The sequence below is a fragment of the Melospiza melodia genome, chromosome 12, assembly GCF_035770615.1.
Source record: "Melospiza melodia melodia isolate bMelMel2 chromosome 12, bMelMel2.pri, whole genome shotgun sequence".
Classification (NCBI taxonomy): Eukaryota; Metazoa; Chordata; class Aves; order Passeriformes; family Passerellidae; genus Melospiza; species Melospiza melodia.
Genome location: NC_086205.1, coordinates 11756552 through 11781301, shown reverse-complemented (window position 1 = coordinate 11781301; position 24750 = coordinate 11756552). Strand labels below are relative to the sequence as shown.

General features: G+C 44.2%; 1 protein-coding gene across 2 annotated transcripts; it reads left to right on the top strand.

Moving 5' to 3' along the window:
- Window positions 1-608: 608 nt before the first annotated feature.
- SERPINE2 (serpin family E member 2) lies at window positions 609-24494 on the top strand. 2 transcript variants are annotated; one of them, XM_063166805.1, is made up of 10 exons: window positions 609-644; window positions 14255-14529; window positions 15733-15852; window positions 16987-17214; window positions 18285-18482; window positions 20881-21079; window positions 21221-21321; window positions 22319-22405; window positions 22971-23054; window positions 23826-24494. In XM_063166805.1, exons 2-10 carry the CDS (start codon window positions 14274-14276, stop codon window positions 23861-23863), a joined length of 1311 nt encoding a protein of 436 aa, XP_063022875.1. In that variant the 5' UTR covers window positions 609-644; window positions 14255-14273; the 3' UTR covers window positions 23864-24494. The 2 variants fall into 2 exon arrangements, with proteins under 2 accessions (XP_063022875.1, XP_063022876.1); XM_063166806.1 differs by lacking the exon at window positions 15733-15852.
- Window positions 24495-24750: the final 256 nt, after the last annotated feature.

The window sequence follows — 24750 nt, the reverse complement described above, 5'->3', positions numbered from 1 at the left end:
TACAAAGAGTGGAAATTCCTTCTGGTACTTTGTCAGTCAAGGAGCCCAGGGCTGTCAGTCAGTGTTAAGGTTAACATGTGTTTTCCCAGGTTTACACTTCTGTCCTGCCGCACCGCTCTGTGCCTGTGCTGCTACACTGAAGCAGCAACCGCTCCCCTCCCTCCGATCCCTCCCGCTCTTCGTGCAGATTAAACCCAGGGCCATACAAGGGATGGGGGTCCCAGGCTGAGCCATTTCCTCATCCCCTGGTGAGGACGGGGAGGAGCCCCTTGGCCCAAACCCTCCAAGCTCCCAGCCGGGAAGGGGCCGCATGGAGCCGACCTCGGCGGTCCCTGTCCCCTCGCCACCCCCGCGGTGTCCTGCCGGGCCGAGCCTCGCCCCGCGGGCACCTCCACCGCTGCCCGGGCTCGCCCTTGTCCCCGGCAGGGCTGGCCAGCGGGGCTGTGTGACACGGAGCTGAGGCCGGGCCGGGGCCGGGCTCGCCCCCCGCGCCGCTCCGGCGCTGCCCTGGGCGGGCCCGCGGCGCGGGGCGAGGGGCGGGCGGGCGGGCGGGGCGGCCCGGGCCCTATAAATGGCGGGCGGCGCCGCCGCGCTCCGGCCGAGCGGCGCGGGGCGAGGGGCAGCGGCGGAGAGCGGCGGGCGAGGTGAGCGGGGCCGCCCAGCGCCGTGCGGGCACAGCCGGAGGAGCGCCTGGGGGCGGCAGGGGCGCGGGGCTCCGGGCGGAGGAACGGGGCACCCAAAGTTTGGCTGCTGACAGCGCGGAGGCCGCGGGGGTCGCTCCGGCGGCTCCTCGGTGTGCGCTCCTGTTACCTGCTCGCACAAGTTTCCCAGCGCCGGGTGCGTGGGCGCTGTGCCGGGAGCGGGGCTTCGGGCGCGCCGAGTTTCTCCCAAGATAAGGCGCTGGCTTTGTGCGAGCAGCGAGGGGTTTTGCCCCGAAAGAAGCGGGTTTGGGGCTGGAAGCCCGCGGGTAGCGGCACCGCTTCGCTCCCGGGTGCGGGAGAGGCGGCACTTCCCGGGCACCGGCTGCGCTGCGGGCGCTCGGGAACTGCAAGTTGCTCGCTTGCGTTCGTGTCCCTTGTCTGCCGTGGGAGAGAGCTTGCTGCTGTTGTGCTAAATAAAAGTAATAAATCATAATCCGGGTAGTGACCGAAATTTTCTTGGCTTTCCGAATGGCAGAGTAACGGGGGAGGAACATTTTCGGCCATTGCCCTTTGGGGAGGAACGAGTGGTATTGTGATACTGTAACAGGATTTAGGGCTGATAGCATCCCGCTGTGTGCTGGAGTGGAGAGCTGGTTAACCAAAACTCTGACCTCGGCTCACTTTGGAGTGATACGGGAGCTGCTTCGTGTGTCGCGTCCTGGGAGGATTTGGAAATGCAGAGTCCTTTGTCTCCTGGTGAAAATGGTGCTTGATATTTTGGCTCAGTGCTGTGCGATGTTGGAGGATCTTAACAGAAAAATACCTTTGGAGAAACCATTGTAGTAACAAATAGGTGTTAAAATGTCAAATTTCCCATAAAACTAGGGAATATCTGTTTATGGGTTAGAGGCCTTTGATTTATTTCTCTCCCCCTTTCTCATGCCTGTGTATGATTCTGAACGTGGTTTGGCTTTTGTGGTTGTAATCGCATTCTTGGGCAACTTCCTGAAAGAGAAACCTGGTAGAATGACTTTTTTTTTTCACTGCACTGAAAAATGACCTCTTGTTCCTTCACTTTCTCTGGTGTGAGCATTTAGTAATGTCTTGTCCCCAGCTTGCCACAGGAATTCATTAGAAACCTGATTTTGTAGGGGCTATTCACGAAATGTACGTAGGTGTAAGCAGCTGTGCTGCTGTGTAGCTTCGGAGAAACTGCAGACATCCTCGAGGAAAGTGAAAAGCAGCTGCATGCCTGCTGAGTGCTCAGATGAGCCTTTGGAGTGTGAGGGGAAGAGCAATGCAAATAAAAAGGCAGAATTATTAAGTAGATTAATTCAGCTGCGTGTAAGATGTACTAGGTTGGAGATCTAGCATTTTGTGGGGTGTGATTAAACTCACGAGAATAGCAGCTGTTTGGCACGGGAGCAAACTTTGAGTGATGAATGCTAGTCCACAGCTTTTTGCAATTACAGACAAGTTGTATGTCAGGCAACCTATAAGCAAATTGTGTCAAGTGCTTGAGATGCTGGAAGGCAGCTTCTGTGGGCATTGCTGTTTTATGCCCTCCCCAGGTATGAGGATGGTGGAAGAACTCCTCTCTGCTCTGATTAGTGATATGGCCATCACTATAGTCACACATACATTTATATCTATATATAGCTCCATGCATCTCATGTGGGAGGCAATAGAAACTCATGTCAGAACAAAAAAGAAAACAGAAACCCGCAGTGGGTTTTGTCTCAAGGTGTATACAGAAGTGTTGGAGCTTCTGTTTGGTGTTGTCATTGACAACCAGGAGAATAGCACGTCTTAGTGGCATGTGGAGACTTTTAGCCTGAGTGTCTAAATCACGCAGGCAGAAATGTGTTCCCAACCTAGAGTTTCTTACCAGCATCTGCTAGGCAGAAAAATGTCAAGCAGGGAGCCCAGCAAGTTGCACCAGGTATTTTTAGAATAGGTTGAAGTGAATGTGTCTGTATAAATAGTGAAAAATAAGCACCTCACCTTGCTGCTAGGAATTACAGTGGAGATGCAAGTAAATTTCAGTATCCACAGCAAGGGATCAGCTCAGAGGGAGCTCTGGGTGGAGATTTGTGGTGGTGGGCACAGCATCTCCCTGGCTCATGCAGCTGGTTGTGGCTTTTGGTTCTTGATAGGAACTGCTGTGCTCATTCTTGAGAAAGCTGAGGCTCGGTGGAAGGCTTTTCTTGGAAGCTGGGGTTAGGGGTTGTCCGGGCTGCTTGAATTGCTTAATCACAAGCATGCATGAAAGAGCATGCTTTTGTAATACTGATTATGGGGAAATTAATTCTGATCATTAAAACGTTTCCAGTCAACTTGGTTTGTTAACTGAATTCTGTGATTCTCTGGGGTCCAAGGTTTTATACATGAGAAGACAGGAAAAAGATGGATAACCATCACTAATCTGTAAAGTGTTGCTAGATACAGTCATCTTTATTTATGTGCCTCTGAGCATCTTCCCAGTCACCTGTGACATAGCTAATGAACCAAGCTTTACAGCAGAGTGCTGGCCTGTAAGAACCATGTCATTCTGTGCACCTCTACTAGCCATAAACATCTTCTGAATAAGTGCAGTGATACAAGGAATTACCTCTTTTTGGTAGTGGTAGCATGGAGGAGTCAGTCATCTACATATGATTTTAAAGATTTAGTGTAAATGTAAAGATTCAGTGTAAGTTAGGGAAGTATGAAAATATAAGAAGGTGTTTATTATTATTAAAGTAGGTAGCTTCTTTGTGTAAAAACTGGACAGCTGAATATGTGCAACCGTGTGTGTTCAGGTGTCCCCTCTGTGGTGGTTGAAGTGGCGGGAGGAGAGCAATAAGAGGTGGTAGCATTCTGCAGCTGGAGCTACACAAACGTTTAGGCTGGCATGCTGTGGGGGAAAAAAGCTGTCCTGTGTTCTGCTTGTTTTCCTCTCACTTTAGGGAGAGACTCTAGGTCATACTTGACTTCTGTCAGCAGAGCTGAGGTCTCTGCTGAAGTGAGAGCCAGCATGATGGACTGGAAAAGTATGGGGCAATTTTAGTGGCAATGCTAGTGTAAGCTGTAGGTTCTTAAGCTGTTTATCATGGCCTTGAAATACACTTAAATGCTAACTGAACTGCTTTCTAAAGCTGTTAGCACCTCTCCTTGAGCAGTGTCTGTGGAAAGCATGCGTTTTGGCAGCTGCTGTGTCTTTTCTGTGGTCTGGTATTTACCTGTAATGGTCAGAAAGGTGGTTTTCCCCCTTATTTTCATGCTGAAATCAAAAGGTGCCTTATGCTGGGGTCCAATAAGTATGCCACAAAGCAGTTTAAGTATGAAAGCACATTCATCTTGTGGAATTATCTCCCTTGGAGAAAATGTCAGTTTTGCTGACCATGTTAATGTGGTGCAAAGTGCGGGCTTCAGGCTGTCTGCTGTTGGCATCAGGGCTTTGGAAACAGCAGCCTGAAATTCTCCTCAGTGCTGTGGGACTGTGGAAGGGATCAGGACTGATGGCCAGTGAGTGCTGAGCTGAAGAAGCCTGTTCAAGGCTGTGTATTTGTGGTGGCCTTGGCGAGCAGGTAGGTTGGTTTGTGAGAAATAGGAGTTACCAACAGACTGTAAGCTACAGGAGCAAATCCCCCTGGAATCTCCAGAAGCACTAGTGAGAAATGATTGTACATTCTACCTCCCTTAGTTCGGCTGATGTACAGGGGATATGAATTCATGTTCATCAGCTATGTAGTTTTGACCAAGCCTGTTTTTATGGTAAATGCTTTCTGTATTATTTAACAGCTCTCTCTTTAAGCTTCTGTTCTCACAGAAGGACATGTTGAGGTATTTAGTGATGTTTCTCACTGCTTCTGAGATGGTCCTGTCATCTGGTGGGAGCTGTAAGCTTCTGCTTGCCCAAAGCTGAATGAGGTTTAAGGTTTTTTGTTTGACTAGGACAGGGACAGTTTCCCATTGGCTCTGACAGGTTACAGGTACAAACCCAAGTGGAGAACTGAACATGACTAGTTTTCTCTCCTCCATTCTGTTATAGGATAACTTTACATCCCTAAGCAATCTAAGAACTGCCATGTAGAAGTTGGTGCATTATCCCTATGTCTCCATCTTGCCACACCCCCTCCTCTCCCAGAAGGAGCAGTTCTTGTGTCTTTCCCAGCAGTTAAACAAGCTGAGGCCTCCAGCTGCTCTGGCAGCTCGCTTGGAGAGGTTGCTTTCCCAGCTAATTGCCTACTTCCTCTGCAGAGGTTTGTCATCTGCCTTACAGAAATAGTGATGGACTCCGTGGAGCCTCAGCCAGCACAGCTCACAGCTCAGCCCACAAACTCTCAGGCTGAACTGAATCAGACAGTTTAATATGCAGGTCATGACCTGCTCTTGGAGAGTTCTTGTGCGTAGTTCATACTCTGTTGTCCCGTTTTTTACTATGGAAATTTAAGTCTTGCCTTCCCAGAAATCTGTAGTAAAGCCAGGGGGGTCAGTCAGAAGTGAGGTTAGTTTAACAAAAAGAGTGTTTTCTTAAATACAGCTCTTTAAATAGCTGGTAATTCTCTTATTGACTGGTTAATGTGAGTCTTCCTGCAGATGACTGAGGAGGTGTCTACCTGAGCGTATGGATGAGGTTCCCAGCACAAAGTTTCATTCCTGCCTCCTTACAGCACCTGGGACTTCCCATGCTCTTGTGGTTGGCTGGTTCCGCTTCTGGAGCTTCCTGGGGGAAAAGATGGATACAAGTAAATGTCTGTGCTGTGAAATATGAATGTCCTTATCCTTTTTGAGTAACCTTCAAGCTAGGGCTGGAATGGCTGAGAAGAGGCCACTAAAAACTAGTATCTCCTGTGAGCTTAGGTCTGTTTCAGTGATGCTGTCCTGGATGCAGAAGATCAATATACATTTTTCATTTTAAATAAATGTATAAATCAATATACATTTTTCATGTTAATAACTTGGCTCCATCACACTTAGAGGGTTATATTTGTTATCTAGTTTTTCAGATAATGTTTCTAAATCAGCTTGCAAATAGGAAGTGGTTGATTGCTAATGATGTACAGTGTGATTAATAAATAAATTAAAGGCTAGTCACTCATTACTCTGCAGATCTCCAACCACAAGTGCAGTAAATGGTTAGAACAGCATTCCATCTCTCCAGGTAATTTGTCATTTGGTAGCATTCCCTGTGTATAAATGCTTAAATTATCAGGGTTTGGCTATCAATGAGCTTGTGTAAGTGCAAGTTTTTATGAATGTCATTGTTATGAACAGAGAATACTGGAGTTCCAATCCATTTTTATACTGAAATGACTGTATGTACTTTTAGACTAACTGCCAACACTGTACTGCTGTAGTCTTTCCTCTTGAAGGAGGGATAAGTAAAAACTTGAAATAATGCACATGCATTATTTTAAGTGAGGCTTCTTAAAGTCCTCTTGAGAGACTGTCTTCGCATCTTCTGTTACCATTTGGGCATCTCTAAACCCAGCTGGCTTTAGTTAGATGTTGTATGGCTGATAGATCCTAACACCTCTCTTAGCTTTCTAGGATAATAAAAATGTAAATCATGAAAAATAGTATGGCTCCATAGAAAGCCTAATTTTCAGTTATGCTGCAAACCCTGACTGAACCATAGAGTGTGGGGTGATGGGAATTGGGCTCTGTAGCATTGTTTAGTAGGAAATACAAGCATCTCTTTTGCAGAGTAACCTAAACCTCAAAATTATGGAATCTGGAGGCCAACAGTCATCTCTCTTCTACTCTGCAGTGACTCACATGCCTTTTCAAAGCTCTGAAATATTAACTATTGGCTTGAGGACTCAATTCTACACCTTCAGTTTTCTTTATTTTTTACACAGTTTTGGAGGGTTTTTTCCTTTGTGTGTCAATTCTTTAAGCCCAAGTGTTAGAGAAAATTTATGAAAGTGTTACGAAAATTTACCTGAGGAGAACCAGATTTGTTTGCCTTGCAGGGATGTAGTGGTGTGAGTCTTGCTATCAGATGACACTAAGATACTTGTACTAAGTGAAAATGAATAAGGGTACTGAGTTTCCCTTTAATATTTTTTAAGGAAGAAAAGATGGTAAAATCCTAAAGCAGAGGTGGGACTTAGTGTGGAGATGGTGATGAGATACCTGATAAGATACCAGCCATTGTTAGTCCAGCACCTTGTAGACTATTTACCATAGATCTGTACTTACACAGCCCATTGCTAAGGAATTAATAGCCTGCACCTCATTAATGGGAGCTTGCAATGCTGCAGGCTTGCCTTTGGCTCATAACGAGCCTGTGGTTGCATAGTGAGCATTGCCAATGCACAATAAATGTGGGAACTGGGGTTCCATGAAGCCTTTCTTGCACTAAAAGACTAAAACTGGGGGCTTGACTTTAGGCAGATGCTCTGGTTGTCAAAGCCCATTCCCTCCCCTGGGGTGAGCCCAGAGAAGGGGGCACAGCCTCCCCACCGTGCTGCGGAGCCCTGCTGTGCTCCCCTTTGGGGAAACTGGTTCTGCAGCGTTAGTCTGGACGAGCTGACTGTCCCATGCTCGTTTCTTCATTATGTTAAAGTACCCACACTGCACAAAGAACTCGAGATCAACCAAACCACTTCTTTAATAAGGGGACACCAGTAAACTACAAACATAATTCTGTTTAATCTTTCTGATGCTGTAAGGCTTGATACTAGGTCTTGGAGAATTCTGTGGAAACTACTTTAAATACAGGAATAAATAATACCTAGAAACTTTAGCAATTGTAGTTGAGCTTACAGTAACAAGAGAACACATAAAATTTGAGACTGATGGTAGAATTGTGCAGTACCATAGTAGTCTCTATAAGCCCCCTGGCCTGTCAGCTGTATTTGCTTCATGAAGCAGAGCTAAATTTTGCTCTTTAAATCATGTATAAATGAGGGATGGAAGTAAAAGCAAATGGTACATAAAAGCCTATCTATGTTCTTGAAACTCTCAATAGTGCCTCTGTAGTTGTTGTACAGTCACAACCCAGTGGTGAAGGAAAACCCTGGTCAGCTTTGCATGATGTGAAATTGATCTTTGTAATTAACTACCATGAACCACCACCAAATGCTGTACAAGATGGATAGATACTGGTGAGAAAAATTAGTCTGGCTTGTGAGCTGGAGACCCCAGTCATGAGGTTACAGACAGTTTGAAATGGAGCTGGTCTCTGCTGGAGCTGGTTTCATGTTTAACAGAAACTCCCAGAAAATGGGGGTGGTCAGGACTCTTGATAAAGAAGCACTGAACTCCAGCTTCCTGCTCATGGGGGAGCAGTGCTTGGACAAAGAGATGGTTCCTGTGTGGGACCAGCTGGTTTCACAAGCTGGTGCTCTGCAGGGAAATTCCCACTTGGCAGAGGAGGTTGGTTGGACACAGCTGAACAGGCTTTCCAGAATGTGCTAAAAACCTGAGAGGGATAGGAATAGAAGAGAGAGGATTAAGGTTGGAAGAGGAAATATTCGGAACCAATACCATGCTTTTGGCATTCATGTGCAATGCTGGCTGTTGTGCCTGATGTCAGACCAATGTCTTAAGATATAAAATTTTTTCTTTAAAAAACCCATCACTTCCAGCTTATCTCTGTGTACAAGTTATGTTTATATCTTGTTGACAGTAACTTACTCCTCTTCAGAGCAATGTGAGTACTGAGCTGTTTAAAACCTAGCAATCATCCTTTCTTGGAAATGCTCTGCATATACTAAACTTTCCAGGTATTGAGTAATAATAGAAGGAGTTGTTAGATGAAAAGGAATTACCAACATTCAGGAAGATGAAACATTTCCCAGATCTGTCATGTGGAAGAAGCCAGAACTTCATCAGGCTGAACTCAGGTTCAGGGTGAGGAGAGGATATTGAAGCTGAAGGCTTTGGTATGTAGGAGGCGTAGGCAGAAGGGGAGTCAGGAGCACCTGTGAGGGGCAGGGAAGCCCACCGAGGGTCTGGAGTGCTTTACCATGCTGCTAAACCCATCAGCTGGAAAACAAGACCCAGCACATGACCTTCCCTCTGCAGCAGAGTGGTCTTCTTGCTTGGGAGAAACAATTGCTGTGTGCTCAGCCAGCTCCTTTAATGACTGTTAACAAGTTTGGTGGAGTATTTATTCAGTCCCGCTGGAGAGAATTGGTTAAATGCCTGAAGTGAAGCTGCTTTCTTTCAGCTCATATGTCAATTGAAATAAGACTTTTAAATTAGTAGCCCAGATGACAGTGGCATGGAAACATCAACATCTCAGACTTGGAGAGCTCCCTGAATGTTTGTTCCAGGCTGGCCTTCTCTGGTCACAGAGGCTGCCCAGTGCCTGCCACGTGGGCTCAGGGGCTCTGAGGGTTTTGGGCTTACTACAGTGAGACCAGCAATGCTGTGAGACTGCTCCTCAGTTTTCATCCCTTTACCTCTGCTTGCTGCTCTTTGGTTTCAGCTATTCACAGAAGTGCAGTCTGGTGTCTGAGCTTCCTTGTGCTTGATATATCTTTAAAGAAATTACAGAATCAATCTTGCAACTGCAAGAAGGAGCTTTTAGGATTATACATTATTGCTGTTGAAGTCAGGCTTCAAAATAAACACTTGGAAGTGTCTCATAGTGCAGTAATTACAGATATCTGAAAATCTATGTACAGTTGATTATTTCATCCTCAATCCACTGCAAAGTGTTCTTTAGCCTCTCTGGGGCAGGCCTTTTCTCCAACTTAGATATTAAATATAGGCATTTTTTCAGATCATGTTTTTGCCTCTGATCTTGAACCAAACTAATTTCTGTTCTTCCTCTTGGGAAGATTGCAGCAGCTTAGTTTGGCTCTCTGAAAAGTAAGTTTTTCCTAAGCTAGTTTTCTGCTGTAGGAGGATCTTCATTGTTAGCAGTATTTTGTGCCTGGGGCTGAAGATTTACTTTTCCCTGCTCCACCAAATGCTTTTCTAGACACAGATTAAACAGCCTGTATTAATATAACTTTGCTTTTGTAACAAGCATTCTATAAATGTAGGCTGAAAGCATCATGTCCTCTTTGTTGATATAATTACTTCCATAATAATTTCATCTAAAAAATTTAAACTAGGTACTATGATGGTGATATGAATAGTTGAGCCTAGTGAGAGTTGAGTGTCCTGCCCAATACATCTGAGAGTCAGTGTTTGCAACACCAGCATGAAGCTGAGCTCATCCCAGGGTTGGGAGCCTGAAGAGTTTCCATCATCTGCCATGAAACAGCAGAGAGCTCTCAGGACATGCTGCTGTGTTCCTCCTCTGCCTTCCCCAGAGCTCTGTGCCTGACTGGAATAGTTGTCTAAACATTCCTTTGTGGCTTAGGCTAGGCTCTAGCCTAGCAGTTGGAGTTACAGCTGGTACTTCAGTGTGCTGTACAGACTGGGGGTGGTGCTGCCCTGTGAGGCAGGGGAGCTGAGTTCTGGGTGTGCTTGCTGTGGAGATGGCATCTCTCATATAAATGAATGTGTGCCACTGCTCTGTCCTGCTCAGAAACTGTAGCATTAGGGTTAAGGGCTGGATTTGCATAACAAATGGCAATGTATGATGACACTGGCTACGTTTCTTTGGGTTAGTGACAGCATTGCCATTGCGTGTTGAGAAGTGTAAATTGTGGATGTTGTCCTTCCTGTAAGTGCTCAGTCTAAGAAGTGGGCAGCCTACCCTACAGAGGGACTTTTTTTTGATCCAGCATCTTTCAAAAGCCCACATTTATGTAAATGAATTCGCCTATACACTTTCCTCCTCCTCAGTTTAACTTTGTAAAAAATATAAAGGTCATAGGCAAAGAAATGCCTAGCCTGTATTTTTGTTTGATTTTCTGAAGCATTAGATTCAGATTTAACTATCACTAAGTTTTTTAGCTTCAGTGCTATGAAAGCTTGTTGAAAGCTTGTTGATATTCTGTATAGCAGGTCAGCTGTTTTCCATCCCACACATCATGCATCCTTTTGGGTTTCTTCTCCCAGCACTGTGCTTAAGCTGTTTCTTTCAGGATATGCAAATGCACTTCTTGGGTACTGGACTGCATAGAAGTTGATTTCACTGAAATCCACGATGGAAACTTCAATTGCAGGGATGCCACTTCTTCTCAAAGATCCAGCTGTCGTCCCAGTTACCTGGTTAAGTTACACAGTGGCCAGAGCAGGGCCAGGCCAAGAAGTGACTGCTCTATAACTAGTGATGAAAAGTGGTTTTACTATTCTTCCATGCTCAGAGCACTGCATGACTATTTCACTTATTGAATAGGTATTTGCTAGAGATTGTGCTTCAAAACAGAGACCAACCCATCTTTATGGTGTGTCAGGAGGGAGAGGTTAGGCAAATATGGAGAATTCTGGAGAAACCAGATGTGGGAGGTGATCAGTTGAAACAGAAAAAAGCCCAAAATTCTGCAGCAGTGGCCTTGTGAGCAGAGTTGGGTTGTTTTGGCAAAGCTTCACATGTTATGGGGAAAATACAAGGCTGTCACCCTGAGTCTGTCAGGGGCTGTCATCAGTGAAGTAGAAAACTTGGAGCCTTGCAATATATTCTGGGAAAGTCAAGGAGAGAAGTGTCTGACTTCAGTTAGGTTTGTGCAGATGAAGTACCTAAAAGACAAAGAAACATTGTTTTATTTGATTTCAAAGTGTCACTGCTGTCTCTGCCCTCATAGTATGCTTCTTGCCATATAATGTATCAAGGGTAGATTGCCCTCAAGACAGCCCAGTGTCCTGTGGTTTGCTGTCAGGATCCAGTGGAGCTGCCTTGGTCAAAGCCCGGTTTTCAGATGGCAGCTCAAACTGTGCTCTGTGATTATCTGGTACTGTCTCTGTCCATCACTGTGTGGGACAGGCTGTATTGCACCAACATGTGCTGTTGCTTGCTTCAAAGTGCCTCCAGTAAGACTTTGTAATAATTTTAGGGCCTTGAAGTTTCTTTTTGCCAAGATACTAGGTTGAGTTATAAATCTGCTTATTATCGGGATTAAGAATTTGTTTAAACTACCCCTTGGGTTTCCAGGTTTGGGAGAAGAGATGGCCACCAAACCACCAAAGAAAACCCTAAAAGCCAGCCCTAAATGAAGCTTTTCATAGAGTGCCTCCTGCAAGGCAGCAGTGCCATCAGTGTGGAGCTGCTGCCTGTGAGAGAAGGGATTGTTGCCCTTAAGAACAAAACTAAAGGTTTCAAGTGGTTTGTGTTCGCATCAAACAACACTGAAGAATGTTCCTTAACGATTTTAATTTATTTTGAAAAGTGCAAGTTTACTTTCCCTGTCAGGCTGTTGGCTCTCCCCCATGACATTTTCTTGCTGTAGCTGGTGATGAGGGGTGCAAGACAAACGTAGGAGTGACTCATGTGACCTGCCTTGGAGGGTGCAAACCCAATCCTGACCTGCCGCAGGGGGATGCAAACCCAATCCTGACCTGCCTCAGGGGGATGCAAACCCAATCCTGACCTGCCTCAGGGGGATGCAAACCCAATCCTGACCTGCCTCAGGGAGATGCAAACCCAATCCTGACCTGCCTCAGGGGGTGCAAACCCAATCCTGACCTGCCTCAGGGGATGCAAACCCAATCCTGACCTGCCTCAGGGGGTGCAAACCCAATCCTGACCAGCCTCAGGGGGTGCAAACCCAATCCTGACCAGCCTCAGGGGGTGCAAACCCAATCCTGACCAGCCTCAGGGGGTGCAAACCCAATCCTGACCAGCCTCAGGGGGTGCAAACCCAATCCTGACCAGCCTCAGGGGGTGCAAACCCAATCCTGACCAGCCTCAGGGGGTGCAAACCCAATCCTGACCTGCCTCAGGGGGATGCAAACCCAATCCTGACCTGCCTCAGGGGGTGCAAACCCAATCCATGGTGCTTGGGTTTTGTTACTGCTGGTCTCAGCTGCAGCGAGCCCAATCCAGCCTAAATTTTGGACTAAGCTCGAGTAGTTGCAGCAGATGGTGATATGAAGCTCCTTTGGAAGGAATTGTGCTTTAGTGACCTCAGAACTGCTTGGGGGATTAGTAGGTTTATGGAGAAGACTTAATTATTGGGTGGGCTCTTACCCCAATTTGTAGTACAGCGTTTTCACTTTTTCTTGCATAACTTAAATCAGCAAGTTCCTCTGGTCAGAAGTATGCTAAAGTTGGGTTTGGGGGAGAAAGATGTATAAACTCCTGCATTATTGCATTTTCAGCATTTGCTTTATTCTGCAATGGCAAACTGCGACAAAGCCAACTTCGTCCCCTCAAACGGTGTAGAAGAAAGTGGAAATGCTGTATTTGTCGCTTTCAAGTGTTTTAGCACAGTTAAAGTACATGCTATTAAAAGATGATTAAACAAATCTGTGCAAACACCAGCTGGTTTTGTGCTAGTGCGGTGCTGCAGCACGGTTTGGACTCGCAGCGTAGGTAGGCCGGCGGTGGCGCAGCTCCTTGGGCTGTGTGGGAGGCGGCTGGCAGTGGCAGGGCTGTGCCTCTGCTGGGCCCCAGCACCCTGGGGTGCTGCACCCGGAGCAGCAGGGGTGCCAGCCGGCTGCGCTGGGGGCCGCAGGGCAGCACAGACCTGGTGCTGCTGCATTTGTTGTGCAAATAACGCTTCATTCGGTTGTACACCTTCTGCAGCCTTGCTTCTGAAGTCAGTGAGGAACAGGCTCCTGGCTGGTCTGGAAATGGAAGTCGGGGCTGTGAACTGTGTAAATGAAATGTCTTAATGTTGTGAACAGGGAACATAATTTAAGGAGATTGGAGGTTATTGCATGTATTTTTCTCTAAGTATCTCTTTGCCCTAAAAAAAGGCTTGAATGCAGTTTCATGAGGAGGAAATACAGAACAGCAGTTACAGTGCTCGGTGTTTGACATTTGGGTTTGGCTGTCTCTAATCAGTTGCTGATAGGTCCTGAAGAAAATGTTGATGCTGCTTGTGCTTCAGCTCTTTGGAGCTCATGGATAATAATGCTGAGTTCTGTCAGGTGTTAGACCTGCAGATGAAAGTGCACCTGTTTTGAATATTAACTTCATTCTGTATACATTAGGTGCTGTGTGTTCTTAAATGGAGAAGTACAGGTTGAAATCCAAGTTCAACATTTGCATTTTAAAATCCAAAATTTTCCTCTACGTTCCTGTTATTGAGAATGCCAATTATGCAGCTATCTTTTATTGTTCTAGGCAGGTGTAAATTCCCACAGCAGAAGGTCTGTTTGCATATGTATATATGCTTCTGTTCACTGCAGAAAATGATCTATGAGGTGTACTGTGCATCACATACTAGTGGGTGAGGACCATACCACACTCTCAGCACTTGTTTACCATAAAGGGCAATCTAAATAGAATGCCAAGGCTCACTTAACTGAGACACAAAACTGCCTCAACTAGGGTGTTGTGGGAGATGGTCTTCTAACTTGGTGGCTTTTGTCCTTTATATAGGCACTGGTATCTAGCTATGTCATGATTATCATTGCACCTGGAAACCCCTAGACCTAAAATCCTGGTAGAGCTAAGTGAAACACAGTGAGTTGTGTGAGTCCCATTGCCAGAGCTCTGAATGGTGTGTGGCACATGTACAAGACTTGCCTGCTCTTTAGATGAATAAGAATTTATGTTAAAAATGCTGTTCTTGTGAAAGCTGACTTAACTCCCCCCTCTTGTTTTCTTACAGGTATCTCCAACCAGGAATCATGAACTGGCATTTTTCACTCCTCTTTGTTCTTGGGACTTTAATGTCTGTATGTTCCCAGTTCAGTTTTTATCCTCTGGAGGAGCTTAGCTCTGATGTTGGAATCCAGGTCTTCAATCAAATAGTGAAAGCTAAGCCTCAGGACAATGTTGTTGTTTCTCCTCACGGGATTGCATCTGTCCTGGGAGTGCTGCAGCTGGGAGCTGATGGCAAGACAAAGAAGCAGCTGACAACTGTGATGAGATACAGTGTAAATGGTCAGTGATCCTAAGGTGGTTTTGGGTGTGTTTTGTCAGACTCTTCATGATGTATGAGATGGCTTTCAAAGTGTGGTAGATTGCATCATGCACCAATTAACTCTGTTTACCAAACCACAGAATGGACATGCTTGAGGTTAATTGGCAATTTGAGCATGGGTATGTACATATACCCAAACTGGCTTATAAGCAGCTTGGTTAATGACTTCAGGGCCCTGGCTAGAACTGCCTTTGTCCCTGCCAAATTGGTGTTCCAGAACAGGGTGGATGGTGGTCCAGTGCTAGCTCTGAGTAAGAAGGTGGTAGTGCTCCATTTCAGGCTGTGCTGAACAGCCTTTAATGTGCCACTCCTTAGATAACAGGGCAAGAGGATATTTCTTGGCACCTCACTGAAAGCAGTGCAAACTAACCATACCATCGACACTTTCACTTTGCTCTTCAGTTTTGTTCACGTGTTTCTGCTGTCAGAATCCCTGTATGTGTAGTTCTTGTAGTGCCCTCTTCTTGAGACAGCCATTTCTGCTTGCCTGGGCCTGACACTGCATGCATCTGTGTTCATATTCCTCTGCCAGTTGTCTGCCCCTCCAGAGGGAGTAGGCTGAAGATCCTTACTGCTTTAATTTGCATGCTATTTTTGTGAGTGTTTGCCAGCAAGACTTAACATCTTAGTGCCAGCATTCTGCCTTACTTCCAAGAATAGAAAACCCTCCAGGAGGTAAGTGCACATTTAAATCTTGAGCAGGATTGTCATATAACATGTTGTCATATAACATGTTGTCCTGTCTTCATTTGCTTTGCTGTTTTGGTCCTGGATTTGAAGTACAACAAAATTATTTGACACGTTAACATCTAAATGATGTAGATGGAAATCCCTTCATGGGATAATCAGCTCTAGGAACATTTGAATGCTTAAAATCTAAGTACTTGCAAAAATGTTGAAGTATTATATCAACTGGTTTTATCCGGCCTTCAGAATTCCTAATCCTTACTGTGAGACACAGAGGTTCTCAAACACCTTAGAAGGTAGCCACTGCCTGGTTAGAGGCTTGGTATGGGATGCTGCCTCTGTCCTTGCACAGGTTCCCCCTGCTCTTGTTCATGACTACCTTAAAGTCCTTTGGCAACTGCAGCAAGTGCTTCTTTGGAAAGGTATTAGTTGAAAAGTATTTAATTTGTCTTTAGCTGTCTTTTAATGCAATTTAGCAGCTGGAAGCAAAGAGGAGAGCCAGCACCATGAGACCAGCCAGCTCTCCCCGGACCACCAGCAAGTGCTCCGTGGGCCACCAGTGGTCCACAGAATACAGTTTGAGAACCTCTGTTATGGTATGTTCTCCAAAAGAATTTGCCCATAGTATTGGAGAGTGAACATGTAGAAATTCATACCAGTGGTGCTGTTAAAGCATTCATGATACATGAAACAGCAAAGCCATCTGAGGTTTTTTCTTACATGCAGCTAAAAGAATAACTCTGAACTAATTTATTCCTTTCACATCTCTTCTTTGTCTACATAAGAAAGTAGTCAGGAAATGTTTCTGCCTAAATTGTATTGGGAAACAGAGGGAACCATTTAATAACAGCCACCCAAGGCTGCCGTTTGATACAGTGGTTGAGCATGGAGTTGCCTGCCTGGCAGTGGCTTCCCTGTGTAGAAAGGCACTCATTGATGGGTGTAACACGGGAGAACTGGGTATGGTGAGCATAGCAGTTCTTCTGTGCTGCCATCTGCTTTCCCTTACACACAGTGAAGGAGCTAGCAAGCACTCTGTACAATCTGCTCTGGGTCCTGAGGATCTTGACTAAGCACTGGAACCTACTACTTTCCCTTTGCCTGTTTTTAGAAGCAAACTCATGTGTTAACTCCTGCTTGTAGCTGATTTAGGCCAGGACTTAGTCATTAAGGAAACTAAGACTCAACCTGGAAGTTTATTATAAAACTCTTGACAGCTTCCTTTATTCTCCAGTAAATGGAAAGCAAGTAAAGAAAATATTTTAATTTTTGTTTTACATTCTGAGGCTCAAGACCGTTTGTTATGCAAATCCTGCAAAACTCTGAGTAGGCTGACCCTTTGACTTTCTTTGTCATCACAGAACTGACAATTGACCTGGCTTATATGATGTGAAATATTTTTGGAACAGTTTGTTCTGTGGAAGAGCGTGATTTGTAGCTCTGCACTAATATTTGAACCTCAGTGTAATCTCAACCACTGTCTGTAACATTCTGAGCAGACAGTTTAAGGTGCAGCAGGCACCATAGTGGAGTTCATGTTTTTGCTGGGAATCAGCAGATGAGACCTCAGAAATGGATATTTTGGAAATCCCTTCAGAATGCTTGCTTTGACCTTCCTTTTTTAGTCCAACACTTAATGTCTGATTTTTCATGTCATTAATAGTTGCATATAAAGTAACTGTTGGTTTATCATGTTATTCTAAATTAAACTTGCTGTTTTTTCTAACTAGGAGTTGGTAAAGCCTTAAAGAAGATAAACAGGCTGATAGTCTCAAAAAAGAATAAAGACGTTGTAACAATTGCTAATGCAGTGTTTGCAAAGAGTGGCTTTAAAATGGAAGTGCCTTTTGTTACAAGGAACAAAGAGGTGTTTCAGTGCAGTGTCAAGAGTGTGGACTTCGAGGACCCAAATGCAGCTTGTGATTCCATCAACCAATGGGTGAAAAATGAAACAAGGGGTGAGTATTGGGGAGTGCCTTTGTGCATGGCAGGGTGGTGTCTGAGACCTCCAGTTTAGATGGAAATACTGGAGAAAGATATTGGGAGGTGGAGAAAGCTCTGTTCTGCAGCTCAAAGCTGTCCTTTAGCTGGCATTAGTGTGATGCTTTAGAGCTGGTTGGTCAGGAAGCAGCAGTCTTGTTGCCCAGCAGATGTGCCTGTGTGGTGGCCTGGAGGGATGTGTTTGGGGTGTGTGTCCATCCCATCCATGGGATCAGAGCAGCTTTTGCTCTTCTTTGCACTCATGTACCTGGTGAGAAATCCAAGCACAGTTATCTCGGGTCCATGCTTTCTCTCAAACATAGATGCTTTCAGGCAGCTCAGATGTTTTACTCAGTAAATCAGACTCACAGGAAGCTAAAGGGCGGTTCAGCTTTTGCTCTGACTGCCCTAAACTGTCCTAAGATATGACCCTGCTCTTAGGACTCACATTTAGTGGAGGATTCTTAACTAACCCTGCCTTGACAGAACTCCTCATGCTTCAAGCCTCTTGAACCGATTGTAAAGCTTTTAGACACTAAAGCCAGAGATCACATTTTGCAGCATGTTCCCAGTCTAGGGGAATTATGTGTTTGGTACCTTCTGGAGCTAAACCCAGTCTCTCCTGGATGTGAGGAGTGTGTTAATGATGTTGGATGTGTTATTTGTCAAATGAGGCTGTCAAATTCTTTCTCGACCACATCACCAGTTTTGCATAGCAATGTTGCAAGCAGTGTGTGAATGGGGAGGTATTTCAGCTGAAACTATTCCATGCAGTCTTAGATCTGCTTACATGCTGGAAAAGATAGAGCCTTGTTAGCTGTTGAAACATCAGGCTATCATTTAGCAAGATATGTTTATTTCTAGTTATCCCCAAATTTACTTTTTGACAAAGAATAGCACTGACTTTATGGATTTTAAATATATTGTCCCATGAGGAGCTGGCACACTCACAGGTCAAGGGGTCTAAAGTAATGTGTGTCAGGTTCTTCAGAAACAGTTGGCCAATGTAACAACAGCAAATGCTCAAGAATTCCTTTCTTTCTTCTAGGTATGATTGATCAGGTTGTAGCTCCAGATGATATTGAAGGCAGTTTGACCAGACTGGTGTTAGTGAATGCTGTGTATTTCAAGGGCTTATGGAAATCACGATTTCGACCTGAAAATACCAAGAAGCGCCCGTTTTATGGAGCTGATGGGAAGACCTACCAAGTTCCCATGCTGTCCCAGCTGTCCATCTTCCGCTGTGGTAAGCCCAGGGACTCCCACTGCCACCAGCAAAGGGTGTAGAATTTGCTCTTTCCAGGAGCTTGCTGTGCATTTAATGGTGCTGTTCTTGTAGCTGATATAGATGGATTGTTACAGAGGTGTCTCCTGCTGCTGAGGCATGGGCCAGGTACTTAACAGTTGCCTTAAGGTTGGATGCTCTGTCAAGTATTGCCTTATCCTTTGCCTTCAAAAGGGAAAGTCTGAAGTAGCTAAATTGAGAAATTTGCATTTTGCTGTAAGAAAGAAAAGTACATGTTTATAAAGGCTGAAAATAAAGAAAACTGCCAACAGGTAGAATGGTAGGAGGCTTACCTGGTGGTGAGAGAAAGATTGGAGTTTCAGTTTATATTTTACTGCAGATAGAGAAATGGGACTTGCACAGTCTGCAGTCCTGTGGGAGCCAGAGGAGCTGGGTTAGAATGTTGGCTGTATCTCCTGAGGTGTGAAACTGCTCTTCAGATTGAGTCACAAGTGAAAAGAAGTTCAGCAGGTTCTGCCAGACTTCCATCAGAGACTCTCAGAGCTGACACCAGCAGCTTGATGAGACTGACAATGTACTTCAGAGCTGCAGTTTGCAGCCTTATGGGGATTTTAGTGGTCAAAGTAGGATGGATGCTCTGATTAAAAACTTGTGTTGCATCCTTGTAAGAAGTGCTGCCTGGAACTTACTTCACGTTTGCTAGATACTCTGAGAAATAGGCCTGAGAATACAGCTTGCTATAAATCTAAAAGCAAGACACGCTGTGCTTTTAAATGCCTATTTGTGCTGTCAGTAGTGCTCAATTATTATTAGTAGACTTGATGTTAAAGTAAACAACTGTGACTCTGTCCCAGACCTGTACATTAGAGCAGATGTAATGCAATACTTTAACTGCTGAAAGTGTGAGTATATACTGCAGTATATACTAATTTTGGAGTTTCAAATGGGTTCTATGACTAAAGGTGGGGTTTAGCAAGACTATTATCTTGAAGGCTTTTGACTTCTGATGATGGTTATAATATCCATTATGTTGGCCTATGTTTAAGGTAGAGAAACTATTAAGGCTAGAAAGGAACAAAACAAATACTGCTGAGTTACTCATTTCCTGAGGACTCAAATGAGGTATTTTTTATCTCTAGATTTCCTAACACAGGGCTTCTATTTTATCCATGCTTGGAATGGCATCTTAAACTTTAAATATCTTAAGTCTCTTCAGTCCCGTCTGCTGACTGAAGCTGAGCTCCCCTCCTGTTCAGTTTGCCTCAGTAATGATAGCAGCAAATCAGGAAAGCAGCATTTACCTGCTGGACAGTTTGCCTTGTGTGACTGTCCTGGAGCTGACTTCTGCAGCCAGTGTTAGATGTGTAGGATCCAGCCTGAGAACCACTGCCATAATAAATGGAATAGTGAAACTGCCAACTTTGGCATGATTCTTGCAAAACAGAGGTGCAATACTGCCAGTTTGGTAGCAATAGGAGTTTAGAGCAGCTTTCGTGGTGCTGGCAACAAGATTAAATTTGTAATGAAGCTGTTGATTTTCAGCTTGGACTGTCAAGTACAGATTTAGATGAAGAAAGGGGAAAGACAATAAGATCTTGTTGCTATCCTAAAACCTTGCCTGAAATACTGTCTGTAGTTAAACTGACAAATTTTAACTTGAAACTACTATAAAAAGCATTTGCTTCCCAGCCACATGCCAGAAATCCCACAGTAAGCAAAGGGAGCTTGGAGGAGGAGAGGGTTGCTCAAAGGCAGTCTTGCTGTGACTTGGATGTGCTGCTATCTCCCTCCATCTCATTTAATTGGCCTCTTGCACTGCCTCAAAGTGGCTGCTTTCCACTATCTTGCAAGACTTCAGATTGCTTCCTAATCAGATCCTTATTAAGCAAGAAAATTAAGCAAATGAAACAGACTAATTCAGACAGGAACCAAAAGGGCTTGCAATAACTCTTGGAGGAAGAAGCTTGTCTGCAAAATCTCTTCAGTTTGGAAGGATAGTCTGCTGCTATTCCTTGCTTTATTTTTATTCTCAGTTGGTTCTGGTACAGCTGAGATCTAGAGCAGAGATCCATTTAATTCACTGACCTGGTCTCTTCTAGCATAGCTGCCTTGCTGCTCTGGGCTGGTGAGATTTGTCTGGGAAGCAGGGTGTATGTTAAATGAGTATTTGCTCCATGGTGTCATCCTGTCTGTGTTTTATGGCATACCAGCATCCACACAGAGCCCATGCCTTTTGAAGGGCTGCCCAGCAGGAAGCCTGGGACTTTAGAGCTGGTTTTGAGGTGTGGGCAAAGCTTTCCTGATAGACTCTTCTAGCCGCCGTTGTGTTAGGGTAGAGATTTAAAACTATAATGGCTGTGGCTCACTAGTTTGGGTTTGTTTGTTTCTATTATTTTAGGCACTACAAGTACCCCAAATGAGCTGTGGTACAACATCATTGAGCTGCCCTACCACGGGGAGATGATCAGCATGTTGATTGCACTGCCCACTGAAAGCACAACACCGCTCTCTGCTATCATCCCCCACATCAGCACCAAAACAATAGGAAGCTGGATGACAACCATGGTAGCAAAAAGGGTGCAGGTTATTTTACCAAAGTAAGTACTTACACAATCCATTCCTTCTTCTGGAAGTGTTTGGGGGGTTATTTATATGTATCTCATCAGATATAAAAGAAGGAATACTGAAGGTGACTTTCCTGCATAATACCTGATGCATTCTATTTTTGTTCCAACCAGATTTACAGCAGAAGCAGAAACAGACTTAAAGGAACCTCTGCAAGCACTTGGTATTACAGATATGTTTGACCAGTCAAAGGCAAACTTTGCAAAAATAGCAAGTAAGGGTTTTTTTTTGTTTTAATTCATGGTGGTCCTTCATAGTTGCTAGCTCTGAATAAAGTGCTGCTTTACCAGTGCAGTTGTCTGCTTTCTCTTGGCTAAGTGTTGCCATGACATTGGAGCTGGTTTTATGTTGTAGCCAGCCAGGCATGACTGCTTGCTTCTGTTCAACATTGCAGTGGCTTTTTTCCTCCCTCATCTTACGTTACAGCAGTAAATCATGCTGGTCAGCTGCTTAAGATTTGATATTGCAACCTGGGGGTCTCAGGCAATTGTCTGAAATGTTTGGCAGGGCTTAAACAATACCATACCTTAATCTGTAGCAAATACTGCAGCTACAGTGTGTAACTGCTACGTGTTTAGTGACTTGAGCTGTAAGAAAGCATGTGTGAAAAACATTCACACTTTAAGGGACTGAACTAATGCAAGAGCTGTAAATATTAGTATCTGAAAATGGGGTATAAACACTTTTGAACTCCTGGCTGTAAAATGTCATCTTTTTTCTCTTCTGCTTTCATTAAAATCCTGATTAGCTTCTATAGAACTATCTAACAAAAAAGCTTACCCTTGTGCTGGCTTAATTTGAAAACAAATGCCTGTCTTTCCTTGAAAGCAAGGTGTGTTGCTAAGTGCTTTTTTTTCCCCTGACACTGAGACACTTGGGAGTGTAACTTAAATTCAGATAGCAAAATTTTTCAGGTTTTTTAAAATTAAAGCTAAAAATGCATGTAAGCACTTACAACTTAAACCATCAATAAGGAAACTTAGGAAATGGGGAGGAACAAGGAGTAAGATAGGTTATTCCATACTTTTGTAATTACTCACTTAGTGACTGTATTCAAAGGTATTGTTCTGGGCTGCAGCTTTGGGATTCCAGCAGGACTATAGCAGCTTTTAGCATTCTGGGCCATGCTGACAGAGCTGCTTAGCTACACAGCACTCCAGGATTCTCTCAGTGAGTTTTACTGAAGGTGCTCTTCTCCTTGGGTCTTTCAGGAACAGAAGGTCTTCATGTATCTAACGTTCTGCAAAAGACAAAAATTGAAGTTAGTGAAGATGGAACCAAAGCTTCTGCAGCAACAAGTAAGCAATTGTACTGATAACTGTCAGACTTGGGCAAACTCCATTAGAAGGCTTTGGCACTAGGCAAAGAGCTCACCTGGACATCACTGCAGCAGTATGCTCAGAGTTGGATCAGTTAATGGGTTTTATGTGATTTCTCAGTCAAATCTCAACTTGCCAATGTTGATCACTGTAAGAATATTGACGGGCTTACTTCTAGAGAAGTGTCTTCCCATAGCTTAGACTTTATATCAGCCCACTGATAGCATGTTCTGGCTATCCAGGTTACAAAGAGGAGTAAGCTACTGCAAACCTTTGGGTGACAACCCAAGACTTCCAGCTCTGTGTGGGTCTTGTCTTTTTAAATGCTTCCTGTAAGAATATCATGTGACCTGTGTGGCTTTAAATGTCCGAGTTAGTTTGTTTGAGGCATTTGTCTGCATCTATTCAAGATGCAGATATGTGTAGACATATATACACACAGGCATATATATATCCATCTACAAAGAAACTTTACTTTGATAGAGTATGTAATGCATTATGGTGCTTGATTTGTCTCACTCTAAACCTTTTTTTTTTCTTCAAGCTGCAATTTTAATAGCCAGGTCATCCCCTCCTTGGTTCATAGTAGACAGACCATTTGTATTTTTCATCCGGCACAATCCTACAGGTAAGCAGCATCTGTAAGTTCTTTTGGCTTAGAAGTTGAGTATCAGCTATGTAATAGTGCCAAAGTCTGAAGCTACTGAATAACTATTATAAAAATGTACTTGCAGGGGTTTTTTTGCCCTTAATTTTATATTATCTTATTGGGAATACAACTTGAAGCAGGGAAAGAAATCCATTTTGGCTGTCAAGGTAACAGAAACAAGTCTGGCAGGTTTGTGGGTATAAAAGAAGAGTCTTTAATAGTCATAGTTCCCCTGACTGCAGAGGAAAGAGCTCTTTACTGGTGGTGAATTGCTGGACAGGACCCAGCTTTCTGGCCAGTCAGACAGTGAGGGCCAAGGCAGAATAGGGGGTTGGGGATTTGGGGTCCTGCTCCAGCCTGCCCAGAATATGAGTGTTCCAATATAATGCTCACAGCTCCTTTGCAGCATGGGCTGAGTCCCAGAGCAGAGCTGCCCTTCTTGCAGTGACCTGTATGATCAGTATGTCAGTCAGTGGGGAACAAGGTGCTGCTGCCAGCACTGGGGAAGAGCAGGCTGCTGGCAGCCAGCCCCATGCCCAGGCTCCACAGAGCATCAACAGGGCTGTGTGTCTCTAGAAATAGGAGCTGGCCACCTATCCAAACATGCACTTCCCTGGCTCACAGACCTCAGGGAGGCTGGACTAGACTGGCAAGGTGGCTTGGCTGTGCTCTGTGGCCTTAAAGCTTTCATGGAAAAGTTGAACTCTATTTACAGATGATGGTAACCCTTGTTTTTGTTTCATCCCTCAGGTACAATCTTGTTTATGGGACAAATAAACAAACCTTGAATGTGGAAAAGACTTTCTTCAAGAAGTAAACAGGCACACCCCTGTTCTGTTAAATATTTTGTACACTACTCTTTGACTTCACTCAAGAACTAGTTTTAACCACTGACTAGGTTTTGAAACAGGAGTCGACATAGTTCTGGCTTTGTGGGGAAAATACAGATTGAAAACTACAGTATCTCTTCAAAATGTCTAAAAGATTCTCTAAACTACTGAATGGTTACCTATGCTAGCAGCTTCTGAGCTTTTTCTGTATCTACTAAGAATTTTATGTATGGCTTTTTGTGAGAGGATTTTAACAAAGAATGATAAATGTTTCTATTAATGTTGGTTTCTTCTTGTGTGTGGAAAAGGTCTAATTTTGTAGATACCACCTATCAAGATTACTTTTGGTTCTTGAGTATCTTGGTACCTGGATATTCTTGGTAGAAATAGAATAAAAGTTCTAGCAGTTTTTATATAGTGCATGTATCACTGAGAGTTTTAAAACTAATGTGGTGTTCAATACACATCGCATTGTCCTGTCTCATTGTAATGTAAACTTGTCATTGCTAGTATACACTTTCTATTGGATTTAAATTTTATATTTGTTTTTGTACAAAGGAAAAAAATAAAACTGCATTATGAACAGTCAGTTTTGTGGATTGTGGATGTGCTCAAGGGTATTGGCATCCAGAGCCCTGTGTAGTTTGTTTGAGATTTAAGAAGAGTGAAAGGAGGGAGATCTTCTGTGAGACCTTTTTGTTGTGTGTAGGGGGGTGTTGATTGGGATTTTTGTGATGGGGTTTGTTTGCTTGTTTGGATTTTTACTTGTTTTAGTCTCTCCTTCTGATTACTTTTTTTGAAGTTGTTCTGCTGTGGATGAATTATCCATAGGTTTGGTATCTGAA

Excerpts from the sequence above, each read along its gene's own strand:
- SERPINE2 (XM_063166805.1), top strand. The coding sequence starts at position 14,274 with ATGAACTGGCATTTTTCACTCCTCTTTGTTCTTGGGACTTTAATGTCT. Across the intron at positions 17,215-18,284 it reads GGTGAAAAATGAAACAAGGG|GTATGATTGATCAGGTTGTA; the intron begins GTGAGTATTGGG and ends TCTTTCTTCTAG. Across the intron at positions 21,080-21,220 it reads GTGCAGGTTATTTTACCAAA|ATTTACAGCAGAAGCAGAAA; the intron begins GTAAGTACTTAC and ends TGTTCCAACCAG.